This window comes from Camelus dromedarius, unplaced genomic scaffold (genome assembly GCF_036321535.1).
Source record: "Camelus dromedarius isolate mCamDro1 unplaced genomic scaffold, mCamDro1.pat HAP1_SCAFFOLD_200, whole genome shotgun sequence".
Lineage (NCBI taxonomy): Eukaryota > Metazoa > Chordata > Mammalia > Artiodactyla > Camelidae > Camelus > Camelus dromedarius.
In genome coordinates, this window is record NW_026989858.1 from 1,155,433 (window position 1) to 1,174,645 (window position 19,213).

General features: G+C 38.1%; 1 protein-coding gene across 5 annotated transcripts in view; it reads right to left on the reverse strand.

The window, feature by feature from the left end:
* LOC135320991 (anoctamin-6-like) overlaps positions 1–19,213 on the reverse strand; it is a 65,931-nt gene that overhangs the window by 32,442 nt on the left and 14,276 nt on the right. For all 5 annotated transcript variants that reach the window (XR_010380340.1, XR_010380338.1, XR_010380337.1 and 2 more), the window contains 2 exons: positions 17,906–18,020; positions 12,858–12,957 (listed from right to left, as the gene is read on the reverse strand). Coding sequence is in view for 1 of the 5 variants with exons in the window: in XM_064484206.1 (XP_064340276.1) it covers positions 12,858–12,957; positions 17,906–18,020 (215 nt within the window). In the remaining 4 variants the exon portion in view is untranslated. The remainder of the gene's footprint in view (positions 1–12,857; positions 12,958–17,905; positions 18,021–19,213) is intronic.

The following is a 19,213-nucleotide window of genomic DNA, read 5'->3' on the forward strand; positions in this document are numbered from 1 at the left end:
GAAGGCTGCCTGTGACCTTGGGAATCCAAACCAGCTTGTCCTCTTAATCAGGATATTAGACATCTAAAGAAATTGTGCACCAGATGAAGACGATGCATTAGACAGCGTTGGTGGTTATGGCCAGCAGTATCTAAGGACAAGTCATGCTCTGGCAAATGGGAGCATTTTGGTTGCTTTAAGAGTTTGCTACTGAAGGGCTGGGACATTTCATTGGGCCTTGAATCTCCAGACCTCTTTACTCACAAAGGCAGAAAAGTTAGGTGAGCCAGCTCAGGCTTTATTCCAACTTCCTAACCAAAATGCTATGAGGTTGAAAATATATTTCTCAGACTCTTCTGCAGCAAGGGTTCCAGATGTGGCTTTAAAAATGCCCATCAGAGATTGAGATTTACAAATATTAACTACTATATATAAAAATAGCTAAAAAAACTAAATTTCTTCTGTATAGCACAGGGAACTATATTTAATATCTTGTAATAACTTTCAATGAAAAATAATATGGAAAGGAATTCATACATATATATGTGTATATGAATGACTGGAACATTGTGCTGTACATCAGAAATTGACACATTGTAACTGACTATACTTCAAATAAAAAAAAATATATATATATATATAATGCCCATCAGCACCTTCTGAGTGTCACTTAAAGCAGAAACCCAGATGATTGGAGGCAAAGGTGGGTGGAGGAGCTACGTTATTTTGCTGGGGTGGATGCAGCGGGCCTGGCAGAGATCTAGAAGGAATGCTCACAACAGCCACTTACTGATCTGCAAGTGAGTTTTGGTAATAGCTTCCTGAAATCCTCCCCACCCCTCCTGATGAGCCAGGTGTCTGGCGTTTCTCTGGAAATCACTAGGCACAGCCTGGGACTCAAAGGTAAAAATTAAAAACTGCAGTAAGGTAGCGAAGAGGCTGGCAGGACGTGTTGGACAAAAGTAGGTCAGAATCAACAAAGAATGGGGAGGGGATACAACGTGGGCTGAGGACCCTGACTACAGTTGTGGATTGTCTGTGTTAAGGACTCTGAGTCAGTATGAGTAGATGGATTGGTGTGGACTAAAATGGTGGCCATTGTTCAGATAAATATGTGATTTGGACTTTATTAATTAGAGGAGGGATTTTTTTCCCCCTTCAACATTGATCATTCCTAGGGAGCAGAAAAATACTCTGCCACACAACATCTAAGTGCAAAAGAGATGCTACGGGATGGTGGTGGTGTGAAAAATTTTAGTCCCGCAGTTCCAAGGTTTCCTTAATGAGGTTCACAGCAGTTGGTACTTAAAATAAAATAAGGTACTTATAATAAAGACATCATCATATGTACATATCCTTAAAGATACACATATGGTGCTATAAGTGGGCCTGAAATGTGTTCTACATTCTAAAATCCGATGAAATAAAATCAGTAGCTCAATATGCCTCTCGGCTCTATAAACATGATGTAGCTAATGATCACAGAAAACAAGATCAGCTAGTAAATTTGAAATTTGTCTTTTCCAGTGTCAAAGATAATATTTTTTGCTTTACTTAAAAAGCATTTTTTTAATTAGGACTGTCAGTGTCCATTGGTATATGGGGTTCAGTAGATATGTTCAGATGTTCTAGACAGTGAATCAGAGCAAAGACTGAGGTTTAGACAGTAGTTAAATGCCTCACCCGTGTAATCAGCATCCACATATTGCTATACTGAAAATCCTTAAAACTGAGAACTTCATTAAAACAACTAAAAGAAAGGGAAAAAAATAGCCACAGTCTAGTGGAAGATTTGTAACGTGTAAAAATGACAAAGGGCTATTCATGAGCATATTCTTAAAAACCCCTACACTTTAATAAGTAAAACAACAAACGGACAACAGGTTGCACACTTCTCCCTGTAGGAGAAGCCATGCAGATGGACTCTTATTTGAATGGGGCTGGAGCTGTAGAATTAGTTACTCTTGCAAGTAACTCAGTTAAAAACAAATGCAAATGGGATACACTTCTACAATATCTGAGTAAAAATCTTGGAAAACTTACTCCTCTGTTAAGCAATGACAATGGGAAAATTTGTTAAAATTAACCTCTGCAGAACTCTGGAAATTTAACCAAGGCTTCCAGCAATAAGGGGAATGTTTATTTGAGAAAAAATAACAGCTAAATCTCCATAAAGATAGTCAGTTTTGTCATATCGTAACTTGAACTACCCCCATCCCCGTATCCTCACCTAAATGGTGGCCTTTAAAAGCAAAAGTCTCACAATCAAGGAAGGGGCAGAAGTGATTTGAAGTTACCCAAAAAATCCGCCCCCAGAGAGCTGTCACTTATTCACCTATCTCAAACTCATGCTGTGCAAACAGCCTGTCCCCAGAGTGTTTGTGGAAAACAATCAGCAGTGAGTAACTTTACAACTGCATGAGGCAGTGGTACCAGTACAGGCTAATTAGATGCTGACTAGGAAACTTAGAAGGCAAAATTGAGTATTGAGACTTTCTGGGGGTGGAGGTAGGGTTAAATAGCTCCAAAAAATTCTGAGAATTGTAGAAGTCCGTACACATGTGTGGCATATGGCAAGGAAAGATCTGAGAAAATCTTAAGCCTTCAACTCTGGCTGAACTTGAGGTTCTGCATAAGCAAGAACTAAAGGCTACAGAATAGCTGCAGACTGCCTGCCGGTGCTGAGGGCATCCCTCAGCACGCAGGCACACAGCCACCTGGCAACAGCTCAAACGATTGGCTCCAGGCATTGAAAGAATTCACTGTCCAATCATTATTACAGTGATGACAACTAGGCTTTCTGCACACATACAGATCTCATGGCCATGCATGATAAAGAATACAGACTTTACAGAATTTGTTCAGGAAAGTAACTAAATAAATATCTGCAGCAGCAATGACAATGGAAACAATGATAAACCCTGGAGATGAGGAAAATCTGGCTTTCAGATCTGCCATATTGTAATATTTTAAATGTCCAGTTTTCAACAGAAAATTACAAGATGTACAAAGAAACAGAAAAGTTTGGCCATAACACAGGGGAGAAAGTAGTCAATAGAAACTCCCTGAGGAAACCCAGACACTGGACTTACTAGACAAAGACATAAATAAGGAATTACACATATGATCAAAGAGCTAACCGAAACCATGCCTAAAGAATTGAAGTATGTGAACATCTCATTGTACAGAGAATATCAATAGATAAAATTTACATTAAAAACCAACTGGACATTCTAGAGATACAAATATATTGACTAAAATGAAAAATTCAATAAGAGATTTCTCTGTAGATATGAACTTGTTGAAGAAAAAGTCAGTTAATTTAAAACTACTGAGATTATCCAGTCTGTGGAACAGAAAGAAAAAGGAATGAAAAAAAATGAACACTGTGTCAGAGATAGGTTGGACACCATCAACAATACCAATACACATATAATGTGAACGCCAGAAGGAAGGAGAGAAAAAAAGGGGTAGAAAAAGTATATAAAGAAATAATGGCTGAAAACTTCCCAAATTTGATGAAAACATTAATTTGTACATCCCAGCAGCTCAACAAACTCCACGTGGTATGAACGTAGAGACATCGAAAATAGGCACATCAGACTAAGTGTGTCAAAAGAGAACAAAGAATCTTGACAGCAGAAAGAGAAAAGAGGCTCAACATATTCAAAGGCTCCTCAGTAAGACAGTTGATTTCTCATCAAAAACCATGGAGACCAGAAGGCAGTGGGATGGTATCGTCAAAGTGATAAAAGGAAAATACTGTCACCAAGTATTTTATAGCCAACAAAATGATTCTTCAAAAAAAAAAAAGAAGAAATTAACACACTCCTACAAAGTCTGAAAGGATAAATTGCTAGCAGGCCTGCCCTACAAGAAATACTAAGGATAGTCCAGCAGGTGTAAATGAAAAGACACTCACCTGAAAAATAAAGAGCACTACTACATGAGTAAGAAAATAAAACAGTATAAATACAGTATTACATGTACGTGTTTTCTTCTAATTGATGTAAAAGACAACTACATAAAACAATACTTATGAAACAGTGTAGATGCACTTATAAATGCATAAAGGTGTAACTTGTATGACAGTGACAGCATGAGGAGGGGGAGGGAAAAGATTGATATCAAAGCAAAGTTTTTGTGTACTATTGAAATTAAGTTGGCATTCATGTGAACTAGATTGCTTTAAAACAATATGTTAATAATAATCTCCAGGGCAATGGAGGAGAAGGAGGAGGAGGAAGAGGAGGAGGAGGAGGAGAAGAAAAAGATAAAATAAACAACAAATTAAAATGGCACACTTGAAAATGCCTACTTTGTACAAAAAAGTGTAGTAATAGAGCATTGGGGAAATAAAAAGTCATATAGAAAGCAGATAGCAGATGTAACTTCAACCTGATAAGAAATTACATTAATGTAAATGAATTAAATATTCTAATCAAAATAGTAAAGGCAGAAATAAATGGAATAGAGAATAGATGAATAACAGAGAATAATCAACAAAAAGAAAAGTTGGTTCTTTGAAAAGATCAAGAAAATTGACAAATTTTTAGCTAGTACTGAAGAAAAAAAGGGAGAAGGTTCAAATTACTAAGATGAGAAATGAAAGGAAGGATGTCACTACTGCCCTAACAAAAATAACAAGGAATATAAGGGAATACCATGAATACTTGTATAGCCAATAAATGAGATAATCTAGATGAAATGGATAAATTCCTAGAAGAATATGTGACTAAATCTAATTCAAGGAGAGATAGAAAACTCAAATAATCCTACAATAAGTAGTGACTGAAACAGTAATCCAAAACATTCCCACAAGGAAATGCTAGGCCAGTATGGCTTTGCTGGTGAATTCCATCAACTACTTAAAGAAAAAACAAAAACAAAAAACAAACAAACAAAAAATGCTTCACAAACTCGTCTAAAAATAAAGAGGTGGGCACACTTCCCAATTCATTCAATGACACGAGTATCACACTGATACCAAAACCAGACAAAGGCATCACAAGAAAACTAAAGACTATCTCTTATGGATATAAATGCAAAAGTCCTCAACAGAATAAAAGCAAATCCAATCCATTAACATATAAAATAGACCACAATTCAGTGGGATGTATCCAGGTATGCAAAGGCACTTCAACATACAAGTCAATTCATGTAATATGCAATATTAATAGAATAATAGATAAAAACTAGGAATAGAAGAGAACTTCCTCAACTTGACAGAGAACATCTATGAAAAACCTGGAGCAAAGATCATACATAATGGTGAAAGACTGAATTATTTCCTCCCAAAATCAACATTGTACTAGAGGTTCTAGTCAAAGCAAACAGACAAAGAAAATAAAGCCTCTAGATTAGAAAGAAAGAAATAAAACTATTTCAATTCCAGATGACATGATATTATACATTGAAATCACAAGGAATCCACAAAGAAAAAAGAGAGAGAGAGAGAGAAAAAAAAAACTATTAGAATTAACAACATAGTTTGACCAAAATTGTAAGACACAAATCGATATATAAAAAAGTAATTATATTTCTATACAACAGCAGTGAATAATCTAAAAATAAAATGTAGGAAACATTTTCATTTACAATAGCATCAAAAAGAATAAAATACTTAGGAATATTAAGAAAAATATGTGGAATACTGAGGAAAATGTCTGAAACTTGTATATTGAAAACTAAAATACTACTGATAGAAGTTAAAAATGACCTAAAATAAATGGAAAGCTCTTCTGTGTTCATGGATCAGAAGCCTTATCATTGTTAGGATGGCATTTGTCCTCAAAATGACCTATAGATTCAATGCAAATCTGGCTTTTTGTGAGAAATGAGCAAACTGTTCCTAAAACTATGGAAATGCAAGATACCCAGAATAGTCAAAACAATCTTGAAAAAGAACAAAGTTTTGAAGTTTCCAAATTCAAAACTCAGTAACAAAATGGTAATCCATACAGTGTGGTACTTGCATAAAGGACACACAAATAGATTGAGAGAAAAGAACTGAGAGTCCATAAACAAACTCTTACATGTAGCCAGTTAATTTTTCATAAAGGTTCCATGACAATCCAACGGGAAAAAGTAATTTTTACAAAAATGATGCTGGGACACCTGAACATACACCTGGAAAGAAAGAAAACTGAACTTTTATCTTAACACCATTTATGAAAATTAACTCAAAATAAATCACAGACCTGAAATTATAAAACTTTTAGAAAATGAACAATGAGAAAATCTTCAGGATTTTGAAGTACAAATACTTCTAAGATATGACAGCAAAAGCACAAACAACAAAAGAAAATATATCAAGTGAACTGGACTTCAGTAAAATTAAACACTTCTGTGCTTCAAAGGACTTCATCAAGAAAGTAAGAAGACAATCCACAGAATGGGTGAAAATATTTCCAATATTTTCCCTGATAAGGGACTTTTTATCCAGAATAGACAAAGGAGACTTAAAACATGAAAATACAAAGACAAATACAATTAAAATGGGCAAAGAATTTGAATAGATGTTTCTCCAAAGAAGACATACGAATGGGAAATAAGCACATAAAAAGATGTTCAACATCAGTAGGCATTAGGGAAACAGAAATCAAAAGCACAATGACATGCCACTTCATACCAAATAGGATGACAAATATATATGATATATGATATATAAATATGTATCTATAAACTCGGTAATAAAAAGTGTTGATGAGGATGTGGAGAAACTGGACTCCTCATACATTACTACTGGAAATATAAAATGGTGCAGTCACTTTAAAAACTACTTTAGCAATTCCTCAAAATGTTAAAAGTAGAATACATCCCAGCAATTCCATTTTTTGATATATCCTGAGAAGAACTGAAAATATGTGTTCACACAAAAACTTGTCCATGAGCATTTACAGCAGAATTATTCATCATCAACTGATGGATGGATAAGCAAAGTGGTGTATTTATAACAATGGCATATTATTTGAACACAAAAAGGACTTTGGGTACTGATATATGCTACACCATGGATGAGCCTTGACAACGTCACACTAAATGAAAGACGACAATCAAAAAAGGCAGCATACTGTATGGTTCTACTTATATGAAATGCCCAGAACAGGCAAATCCGTAGAGACAGAAAGTAGAGTGGTGGCTGCTGGGGTCTAAGGGAAAGGAAGTTTAGGGAGTGACTTACTAAAGGGTACTGGTTCTTTTTGGGAGTGATGGCTACAAAACCCTGAAATGTAATTAAAATCCTAATGCACAATTTCAAAGGCTGCATTTTATGGTATGTGAATTATATCTCCATAAAGCTGTTACTTTTGAAGCTGAGCCCACATATGGAGCAACTGGCCCAGCACTGACTGCAGCATCTGGAGGGGGAGTGACCCACCCACCCACCACAAAGGAAAGGATCACCTGACCCAGTGTTGGAGGGGTGCAATCTTCTTGCCGAAAGACACTGTGAGCAGCACAGACAAGGGGGCAAACAGAGCAAGGTGAGTTTGTGAAACAGGGCGAAGACACAAAGGCCTCTCAATAAAACCATTAAGAGCACACAGTCTCTAGGAGAACACATCTTTGTTTTTAAAATTTTTTATATCTGTTTTATTCCTATTACATTTTTAATCTTTATTTTTAAACAGTCCTATATGTTTACAATTCTCATTTCATTTATATTCTCTTGGTTTTGATCTGTTATTTATTAGTCACAGGTTTCAAATATTGTATTTTGAATTTTCTCTTCTTTTTATTAAGATTCTTAAAAGATATCTCAACTCGATTCCTATTCTGCTTCAACTTGCTCTTCTATTATTGATTATACACTGTTTTCAAACCTTCTTTTCCTCCATTCTTTTAAAATTCTCTCTCTCTCTCTTTTAAGTTTTATTCCCACATAGGCTTTAGATAGATAAATAAATAAACTCCTTTAAGGACCACAATAGATAACTGATACTCCAAAAGCCACAGGGCCAGAGAGATATGAGCAGAATGAAGAAGCAGAGGAAGTCCTGCCAATTAAAATAGCAAGAGAAATCCCCTCAAAGAACGATCAATAAAATAGACATTGATGGCCTACTAGATCAATATTTCAAAAAAGAAGTGATCAAATTACTGAAGGAACTAAAAGAGATAGTCTTTAGAGACATAAAATATATCAAAAACAAAATAGAAGCTATAAAGAAGAGCCAAGTAGAATTGGTAAATTCATTGGCTGAAATGAGATCTGACCTAAAGGCTGTACAAAGCAGGCTAGATAATGCAGCAGAACGAATAAGTGACCTAGAAGACAGGACAACAGAAAGAACCCAATCAGAACAGCTGAGAGAAAAACAAATATAAAACAATGAAAACAATATAAGGAACCTATGGGATAATATAAAGCATGCCAATCTATGCATAATAGGGGTTCCAGAAGGGGAAGAAAGAACAAAGGGGATGGAAAAGGTAATTAAAGAAATCATGACTGAAAACTTCCCAAACCTAAAGAAGGAATCAGACACCCAAGCACAGGAGGCTCAGAGGGTCCCAAACAGGAAGAGCCCAAAGAGAAACACGCCAAGATATATCATAAATCAAGATGGCCAGACTGAAGGATAAAGAAATGATCCTAAAGGCAGCAAGAGAAAAACAAAGAGTGAGTTACAAGAGAAGGCTCTCAGCTGATTTCTCTACAGAAACACTACAGGCCAGAAGGGAGTGGCAAGATATATTCAAAGTCCTGAATGAAAAAAAAAGATGCAGCCTAGGATACTTGCTCCAGCAAGGCTATCCTTTAGAATAGAAGGAGAGATAAAGAATTTCACAGAGAAGCAAATACTAAAAGAATTTAGCAACACTAAACCCATGCTAAAAGAAATATTGAAAGGTCTACTCTAAATAGAAAAGAAGCAGGATGCTACAGAAATGAGAATTCATGACTGTGAGAGTATTATTCCTTTCTTCTTTTTTTTTTTTAAATCTTTTTCTCAGTAGGATGGGTTTGAGATTACATTAATATCTGTTTAGTACACACAGTTACAGTAATTGGTTAACAGACTTACAAAAAAGTGTAATCACAACCCAAAATCTTACAAGTGAGTCACAAAAACTAAATACAATACAAAGGAAAATTACCATACCACAAAAGGAAGAAGAAAGGAACCAAGAAGAAATACCAAATCAACTGCAAAAATAAGTTCAAAATAGCAATAAACTCTCATCTATCATTAATTACTGTAAATGTTAATGGTCTAAATGCTCCAGTCAAAAGACAGAATAGCAGACTGGATAATAAAGCAAGAACCTTCAATACACTGCATACAAGAGACACACTTTAGGGAGAAGGACACATATAGATTGAGAGTGAATGGACGGAAAATGATATTCCATGCAAATGGAAATGCCATAAAAGCAGGTGTAGCAGTATTGATTTCAGACAAAATAGACTTTAAAACAAGGGTCATAAAGAAAGATAAATAAAGACATTTTATAATGATTAAAGGATCAATACAAGATGAAGATATTACAATCATTAATATATATGCACCCAACATGAGCACCTAAGTACATTAAACAACTACTAACAGAGATAAAGGGGGAAATTGATGGGAATACAATCATTGTCAGAAATTTTAACACCACATTAACATCACTAGACAGATCTTCCAGACAGGAAATAAATAAGGCAACAGAGAAATTAAATGATACAAGAGAATAATTGGATTTAGTGGATATTTTCAGAGCATTACAATCCCCCATAACAGAATAAATAATCTCTTAAAATGTGTGTGGAACATTTTCTAGGATTGATCATGTACTTAGTCACAAAAGAAGCCTCAACAATTTTAAGAAGATAGAAATTATCTCAAGCATCTTTACTGACCACAATGCCATGGAAACTAGAAATCAACTTCAGAGAAACAAAGGAGAAAGAAAGGAAAGCATTGAGATTAAACAACATGCTATTAGAAAACCAATGGGTCAATGATGTAATCAAAGTTGAAATTAAAGAATACCTTGAGACAAATGAAAATGAAAACACAACCACACAAAACATATGGGACACAGCAAAAGCAGTGCTAAGAGGAAAGTTTAGGGTAATGCAGGCCTTCCTCAAAAAAGAAGAACAATACCAAATAAACAATCTAACCCACCAGCTGAAAGAACTAGAAACAGAAGAGCAAAAACACACAAAAGTCAGCAGAAGAAAGGAAATAATAAAGATCATGGAGGAAATAAATAAAATAAAGATTAAAAAAATAGAGAAAATAATCAATCAAACCAAAAGCTAGTTTTTTGAAAGAGTAAATAAAATCGACAAACCTCTGGCCAAACTCACAAAGAAGAAGAAAGAGAGAGCACAAATTTGCAAAATAAGAAAGGAAAATGGAGAAATTACAACAAATAACATAGAAATACAGAATATCATATGAGAATATCATGACAAACTACATGGAAAAGTGGATAACCTAGAGGAGATGGACAAGTTTCTGGAAACATACAGTCCACTAAGACTGAATCAAGAAGAAACTATCCACTTGAACAAATGGATCACTAGGAATGAAATTGAATTAACAATAAAAAACCTCCCTACAAATAAAAGTCCAGGACTGGACAGCTTCACCAGGGAGTTCTACCACACATACAAAGAAGAACTCATACCAGTCCTTCTCAAACTCTTCCAGAAGATTGAAAAGAAGGAATATTCCCAAACCCATTCTATGAAGCCACCATTACCCTGATACCAAAACCAGGCAAAGACACCACCAAAAAAGAGAATTACAGACCAATATCACTGATGAACACAGATGAAAAAATCCTTACCAAAATACTAGTAAATAAAATCCAACAGCACATAAAAAAATAATACATCATGCTCAAGTGGGGTTCATCTCAGGGACACAAGGGTGGTTCAACATATGAAAATCAATCAATGTAATACTTCACATCAACAAGAGAAAGGACAAAAACCACATGATCATCTCAATAGATGCAGAAAACTTTTGATAAAATTCAACACCCATTTATGATAAAAATTCTCACCAAAGTGGGTATTGAGGGAACATATCTCAACATCATAAAAGCTATATATGATAAACCTACAGCCAGCATAGCACTCAACGGTGAAAACCTCAAAATATTCCCACTAAAATCTGGGACAAGTCAAGGATGCCCACTATCACCACTCCTATTCAACATAGACTTGGAAGTCCTGGCCACAGCAATCAGGCAAGTAACAGAAGTAAAAGGGGTCTAAATTGGAAAAGAAGAGGTAAAAGTGTCACTATATGCAGATGACATGACAATATATATAGAAAACCCTAAAAGGTCCACACAAAAACTACCAGAGCTGATCGAAGAATATAGCAAAGTAGAAGGTTACAGGATTAATGTTCAAAAATCAGTTGCATTTCTTTACACAAATGATGAATCAACAGAAAAAGAAAGTAAAGAAACAATCCCCTTTAAAATAGCACCCAAAATAATAAAATATCTAGGAATAAATCTAACCACAGACGTGACAGAATTATACACAGAAAACTATAAAGCATTGGTGAAGGAAATTAAAGAAGACTTTAAAAAATGGAAAGGTATCCCATGCTCTTTGATTGCAAGAAGCAATATTGTTAAAATGGTCACATTGCCCAAGGCAATCTACAGATTTAATGCAATCCCTACCAAATTAACCTGGACATATTCCATAGAACTAGAACAAATCACAATAAAATTTATATGGAACCATCAAAGACATAGAATTTCCAGGGCATTACTGAAGAAAAAAAGAAAGAGGCTGGAAGAGTAACTCTCCCAGACTTGTGACAATACTATAGAGTTACAGTCGTCAAGACAGCATGGTATTAGTACAAAAACAGACATATAGCCAAATGGAACAGAATAGAGAGCCCAGAAATGAACCCAAATATTAAGGTCAACTAATCTTCAACAAAGGAGGCAAGAATATACAATGGAATAAAGACAGTCTCTTCAGCAAGATAAACATAAGACAAGATACAATAAACCTCCTAGGAGAAAATACAGGCAAAATATCTGACATAAATCTCAGAAATCTTCCCCTAGGGCAGTCTAACCAAGCAATAGAAATAAAAGCAAGAATAAACAAATGGGACCTAATGAAACTTACAAGCTTCTGCACAGCAAAGGACACCTTAAGTAAAACAAAAAGACAACCTACAGAATGGGAGAACATTTTTGCAAATGAAACTAACAAAGGCTTGATCTCCAGAATATATAAGCAGCTCATATGACTTACTAAGAAACAACCAAATAACCCAATCCAAACATGGGCAGAAGACCAAAACAAGCAATTCTCCAAGGAAGATATACAAATGATCAATGGGCACATGAAAAATGCTCAATATCACTAATTATCAGAGAAATGCAAATCAAAAGTACAATGAGGTATCACCTCAAACCAGTCAGAATGGCCATCATTCAAAAATCCACAAATGACATATGCTAGAGAGGCTGTGGACAAAGGGAAACCTCCGACACTTCTGGTGGGAATGCAGTTTGGTGCAGCCACTGTGGAAAAGGTATTGAGTTTCCTCAAAAGACTAGGAATAGAATTGCAGGAATCCCACTCCTGTGCATATATCCTGAAGGAACCCTACTTCAGGATGACAGCTGCACCCCAATATACATAGCAGCACTATTTACAATAGCCAAGACATGGAGTTAGCCTAAATGTCCATCAACGGATGACTGGCTAAAGAAGTGGTATATTTATACAATGGAAAACTACTCGGCTATAAAAACTGACAATATAGGGCCATTTGCAGCAACGTGGATGCTCCTGGAGAATGTCATTCTAAGTTAAGTAAGCACCGTAACAAGGAATAAAGAGAAGTTACCTCTAAGTACAGTTATTTTGATTAAAATATACATACAGAAAGCAAGTCACCCTCACGACTGCTGCCAGGAGGAGCATCTGAATGTAATAGCCCAGCCCAAGCAAAGTAGATTCCGACCTTCTCTCCGTAGAATTTCCTGCAGAAAGACAGAAGGTAGTTTCAGAAGACACACATATTCACTCTGTAGCTTCATCCTCATGTTAATTTCTTTTTTCTTTGTTTTTTGGTGGGGCATAAATAGGTTTATTTATTTGTTTTTTAAATGGAGGCATTGGGGATTGAACCCAGTACCTCATGCATGCTAGGCATTCACTCTACCACTGAGTTATACCCTCCTTCCATCATACTAATTTCTGATTCTAAATCAAGGGGGCTTTAAGTTTAAACCTCTGACTCAATTCACACTTAAAACATAAGCGTTTTCACAGCAGCCCCCAAATTCTACCGTGAAATAAGAAGTATTTTACATATCATAGAAATACAGATCACTGGTTCACCTGCTGAAGAGAGATAAATGAGAACAGAGCAAAGGAGGGGACGAGGCCGACTCCGGAGCAGATGCAGGGGATCATCACCACTCACTGGACAGTCTGGCACATTCAACAAATCCCACCAAAGATCATTCTTAACAGGCTTGACACAAGTGGACTTCAACTACTGGCTCAGTCATCTGCGTCTGCCTTATCTCGGGAACTTCCCTGGAGCAAATGCAACATAAACCACAGATAATAAGGAAATGGCTGATAATGATAACAACTGGGAGTGCAATGTCTCTCTGACAAAATATTTATAAAACTCATGTGGGAATGGGAGAGGGCAGGAGGGATGTGGCTGAGTAAGGAACTGCCCTGTATTCTTTGTATCTAGCACGTCGGCTGTTCCTAGGTTTCAAAAACCCTTCAATGTTACTCAGTTAATCTGGAGTAGACGGAACAGGCCAGGGAGGCAAGATTAGAAGAAAGGAGGCAGGGCACGAAGCGGTGCCAGGCTGGTCCTGAAAGGGAGACAGACACAGACAGGCAGACACAGAGGGCTTAGGGATGAGGCGGAACAATGAGGCGGCGGCTCAGGTGTGTTTGCTGCTGCTGCTACTTCCCTCAGCTGGAGCACTGCTGACGCGGCAGTGCTGGGTAAGACCTGTGACTTTCCTCAGCTCTGAGTTCTCTCGGAAGCTTCCGGCTCAGTCTGGAGCTGAGATGAGCTCCGAGGGCTTAGCCTAGGGGGGACTCAGCTCTGAGAACAGCCTGGAGTCCTGAGAAACTTCACGCAGGAACCCCTAGGGCTGGACCAGCGCTCACAGGGCTGCTGTGAGACCAGCTCCATCGTCAGAGACCTGGGCGTGGACCATTCCATGGGGAAAATGGCTGAGCCCGATGCCAAATCAGATAGGAGGGACAAAGTGTGTTCATTCTCATGTGACTGGTCTTTGTGGCCTGGCTCACAGATGGCAGGCTCAGGATGGTGTCTGGCAGAGAAAACCCTGGCAATGGGTTTGAGATGTCTTGGACTCTTTCTTGTTAAGCTTTTTGTAATACATTCTTATCAACTATCCATCCTGAAAATGCCACATTCAAAACTGAAAGAATGTTAGAAGTTGCTTGCTCCAACTGGCCAATGGTAAACACACCCTGCTACAGTTAGAGAGCTGGTCAGGCAGCCTCTGCCTGCATATTTACAATGACGGAGAGTTCATTACTTCCAAAGGTTACATGTCGGCAAGAATGTCAGAAAGAATTTTTGAACCTTAAACAGATGTCTGCCCCCTAGTCCTTGCTGAAAGGCTAGAAATAATGAGGATCCCTTCAAATGTAGTTTTGTCTGATTGTTATCTCTCTCTGTCAAAAACACCCCAATTCTTAACATCAATTTTTCAAAATTCAGCTTTGATTTCTTTTTATCAAACTTATACCATACATTCATTAAAGAGTCAAACAGTTCTCGAACACCGATTGTAAAAAGGAGCAGTTCCCAACAACCACCCCATTTCCTGGCCAGAAGCAAACACTTTCAGCTCCTACTGCTGACTCTTGGAATAAAAACTCCCTATCTCTGACTAATATCCTTCTAACATAGCCTATTGCCTTTTTCAGCTTTACATATCACCTATTTAACTTTCTATTTTGGAAAATGAGGATTAAGCTCTCTTTCAAACCACATCTCCTCTACACACCCAAACCTTCATTCTTCCAACCTTTTGATACAAATACATTATAATTTTGATCAGCTCAGTATCCTTGCTTTACATGATTAGGACTCTGTACAGACTGTTCACAGCTGTAGCAAGTTGTCTGCTAGGCTTACTTTTTTCTTCCCTACTTTGCTTTTCCTGGAGTTAATAATTGTCTTAGTGGTTCATAACTTAGATTTCTCTGCGCTTAACAGTTCAACCCCAGACCTCCTAATGAATAACTTTCTCAATACTTTCCAATACATTGTCTACAAATTTCATCTCCTTGAATAAATCTCTTCAGATCTCCTTCAACCTGGATTAACGACATGCTAGTCTTGTCACAGTGCTCAAGGGGCCACTAGTGGGAAGCAACAAGGGAATACATGGACCAGGAGAAGGGAACAGATCAACATAATTTCCTTTACAAAACATACTTAAAACAGTGGGAAAATTGTTTTCTTTACAAACACAAACACACACACCAACCCCAAAAGCACATAAAGAATGATTAAATAGCCATCAAACCCATTGCCCTGCCATCAAATTCTGTATAATATAAAACAAAAATAACAGAAGGAATATATCATATAAATATGAATCTCAAGGGGGATGTGGTACACTCAGTGGCAGAGTGTGTGCTCAACATGCATAAGGTCCTAGATTCAATCTTCAGTACCTCCATTAGAAAAAAAAAATTAGAAACAATAGAAAAATGTATCAACTTTAAATATTTACAAATATATAAACTTCCTCTTTTAAATCTGTGTTCTACAGGATAACCCGGGTTAATGAGAAAGTGCCTCATTATGACTGTGATCCTGCTGATAATTGAGGGAGGAAATTAGAGTATGACCACATGAAATAAAATCCCTTATGAAATAATGATCCCGGGTGACAATCATTATTGGCTGCTGTCATCACAAAAAAGAGAGTCAACTGGACATTATGTACCTTATGACAGGAGTACAAAACTTCATATAACAAATATTCTTGCACAAATTTGAACCTCGTTCAGATCAATCTTTTAGGGGAGGATCAAATCACTTAGCTAAAGCCAATACATAGGATGGAGAAATAAGTCTAACCACAGGGGAGAATGAAATCAACCAAACAGGAAATAGAGAAACCCCTCAGCAATTTCAAGGAAAATGAGAAACAGGAAAATTATAGATTAGAACCCACTTGAGAGATATGCTAGCTGCAATGTGTGAATTTAGTCTGGATCCTGATTTCAACCCCAAAACTGCTTAAAAGTATATTTTTGTGACAATCAGGGAATTATTTTGTAACCCTAAAAAAAAAAAAGGAATATTCCAATTGTATTTGAAAGAGACCTTGTCATTTCACTAATGAAATGTTAAGCTATGTAGGATTGCCTTCAAAATGATCCCGAAGTGGGGGAGGGGAGGAGGTGGAGATGAAAGTTGCAACAACAGTGACTCTGAGTTGATAATTCTGGAGATGGGTGACTGATACAGACAGGCTGGCTGTGCTGTTCTCTCTACTTCTGTACGTGTTTGAATCTTTCCATAAAATGTGAAACAAACAAAAAGACTTCAGTGATTTAAAACCCTCACTTGGAAGGTTAAGCGGTTTGCCCAAGTAGGTGGGCATCTGAATGGGGCACTGAGATTAGGAAGATCAGGCACCTGGCTCCAGGCCGACCTGGGGCTACCTTGACCCTTCTCTTCTCCTCACCATCCACAGCCAGCCCATAACAGCATCCTGTCAGCTCCACTCCCCAAACGCATTCTCCCTGGCTCCCACCATCTCTCATTTGGCCCACTCCAAGAGCCTCCGACCAGGCCTACCTGCTTCCTGGGTCCCTGCAATTCATTCTCCACATTATCTTTGCAAAATGTGAGAAAATTACTTTAGTCCTTAAACTATCATGACTGCTTCTCACTGCACTTAGAGTCTACACTACTTTCCGTGCTCCTGATGCCCCTCTAAACCTCGCGTCTCATCACTCTCACCAGTGCTGGCTCCAGTGTCTCCTCAAACCTGCTGAGCACATTTGTGACTCGGGGCCAATGGACAAGCTGCCTCTATTCCTGGGGTGACTTATCCCAGATCCTCAAAGTCCAGCCTCCTTATCACCATCTCAGCTCACATGTAACCTACTCAAAGATAGCTTTCTTGACTCACTTCCCCCCAAGTCTCCCATCTCAACACTGTATTATTTCCTTCATTTCAATCTGAAATTGTTTCCTTATTAGCCCGATTATTTTTGTTTGCTCAGTTGTCCTTGGCCTCCCTCCTCCCAGCAGCCTTGCACAAACAGCATAAGCTCCCGGGGAGCAGCCGGCGCTGATGCTCTGAGAATACACATGCTGAGCTTGACATTACAGTCACGTGGTGTAGTGAAACGGTGTCGAACAACAGATACAGCTAAGCAGTGAGAATACATCTCTTATTTTATAATTTAAGTGATACCTAACATTTACTCATGTTTAATGAAGAATTTGGTAGGTCTTTGTTCCCAGTTCCTGGACGGCAACCCCTAAAGCCTTGAAATTTCCCAAGATAGGACTGTCTTTACTATTCATGGTGGACCCTTGGATGGCTTGTATTCATGAGATGACTCAGGATGGGGACTGGCCAGCCAGAGACACCAACCATGTGATTAGAGGAGTGGGGCTTTGAGCTTTGTGACAAGTGACTGACCATCAGGAGAGGTAGGGGCTCAAATGTTAGGGCTTTGACTTACAGTTAGTGTTTGGGGTAGCCATGTCAGTAGTGACCCAATAAATCATGTCTTTGTAATAAAGCCTCCAGTAAAAACTTGGGGCAACAAAGCTCAGAGCTCCTGTGAGCTTCCTGGTTGGTAACACTCTTGGAGGACTGTCACACTCAGAAGCCATGAGGGCAACCCTGAGCCCTTCCCACTGGAGTGCTCTCCACAACAGCTCACCTGATGAGATCTAAGGGCTGCTTCTTGTCTATGCTTCGAGGAGGAGCACATTCCCTGTACAGAAGGCCCTGTTCGCTGGGGCAGCTGAGGTCCTCTGATGGAGGCTGAAGTTGCACTGGGAAGCAGAAGCAAACAGGTGAGCGTCACTGTCACCACGTGTTCACATGTTCTGCTAATAAAATGTGGTGCTAACACTTTGTGGTCATTTGTAAATAAGGGGCCCTCCTTTGCCAGAAGGGATGGATGTACCATATAATTTTTCATAATTCTCACTGAGGATTAATACTAACCCCTTGAGGGTCATTTGCAAACGTGGCTGGAAAGGAACACTTGGATGTTACAGTCCTGGGACAACCGTGGGTACCGGGTGAGGGCCTTACAGATGCTTAATGTCCTACAACCGGGCCAGTCTTCCACAGCAAAAAAAACTAGGCCACCCAAGTGCCCAAACTGCTTCAGTGGAGGCAGCAGCCCCCTCCTTGGACACCCAGAGGAACCTGAACTCTGGCTGTTTAGGGGCAGGGTCAATTCTAAAACCCAGGCTTTTTTGTCCCCACAATTCAGTAGTTATTCGGTGACAGCACATGGAATATAAACAATAAAGAAAATTGACATTATGTTATATATTTAGCTTACTCAAGAAATAAAATTTAAATCCAGTCATTCTCCTTCCCACCTGACCTACTTTCCTTTCTCCTGTACTAGAACCAGATTATTACCCACCCAGCCTTAGCATGGGTCCTGACTCCACTTACCTCCCTCCCAAACACCACATGAGATGATTCCTCAGCCTGGATGTGGAACCAGCAATTACAACAGGCTTTAGTGGAAAAGAAATGGTTGTGTGCAGATGCCAACTAAACACTGTAATCATGACAGCTGTTTGTAAGTGTCCCACATTAGTAATCATGACAGCTGTTTGCAAGTGTCCCCAAAGTTCATTTCAGAGTCTCACTGCTAATTTTGCTGGGCTATAAATATAAAACATGTGGACTGCTGGGCTGGACTGCTATGCTGAGTCTCTGATCCAGGAATCTCAGTGTCTTCTCCCTGCAACCAGCTCCCTGTTCTGTTCATGCATGTGCATCAAGCAGCTGTTTAGTGTCCATTTTAATATCTTAGACAGTGCATTTCAGTATGGTCTTCATCCACAAATACGTGTACCACACAGTAGTAATGATCAATCTCAGTCTTTGCTTTCTTTTGTCTTAGAGAGTCAGATAAATGGATAGCAAGGTAAAAAAGTCATAGAGCGCTATAATATAGTATTTCCTTTATCTCAATGACAGGATTTATTTAAAGAGCTTA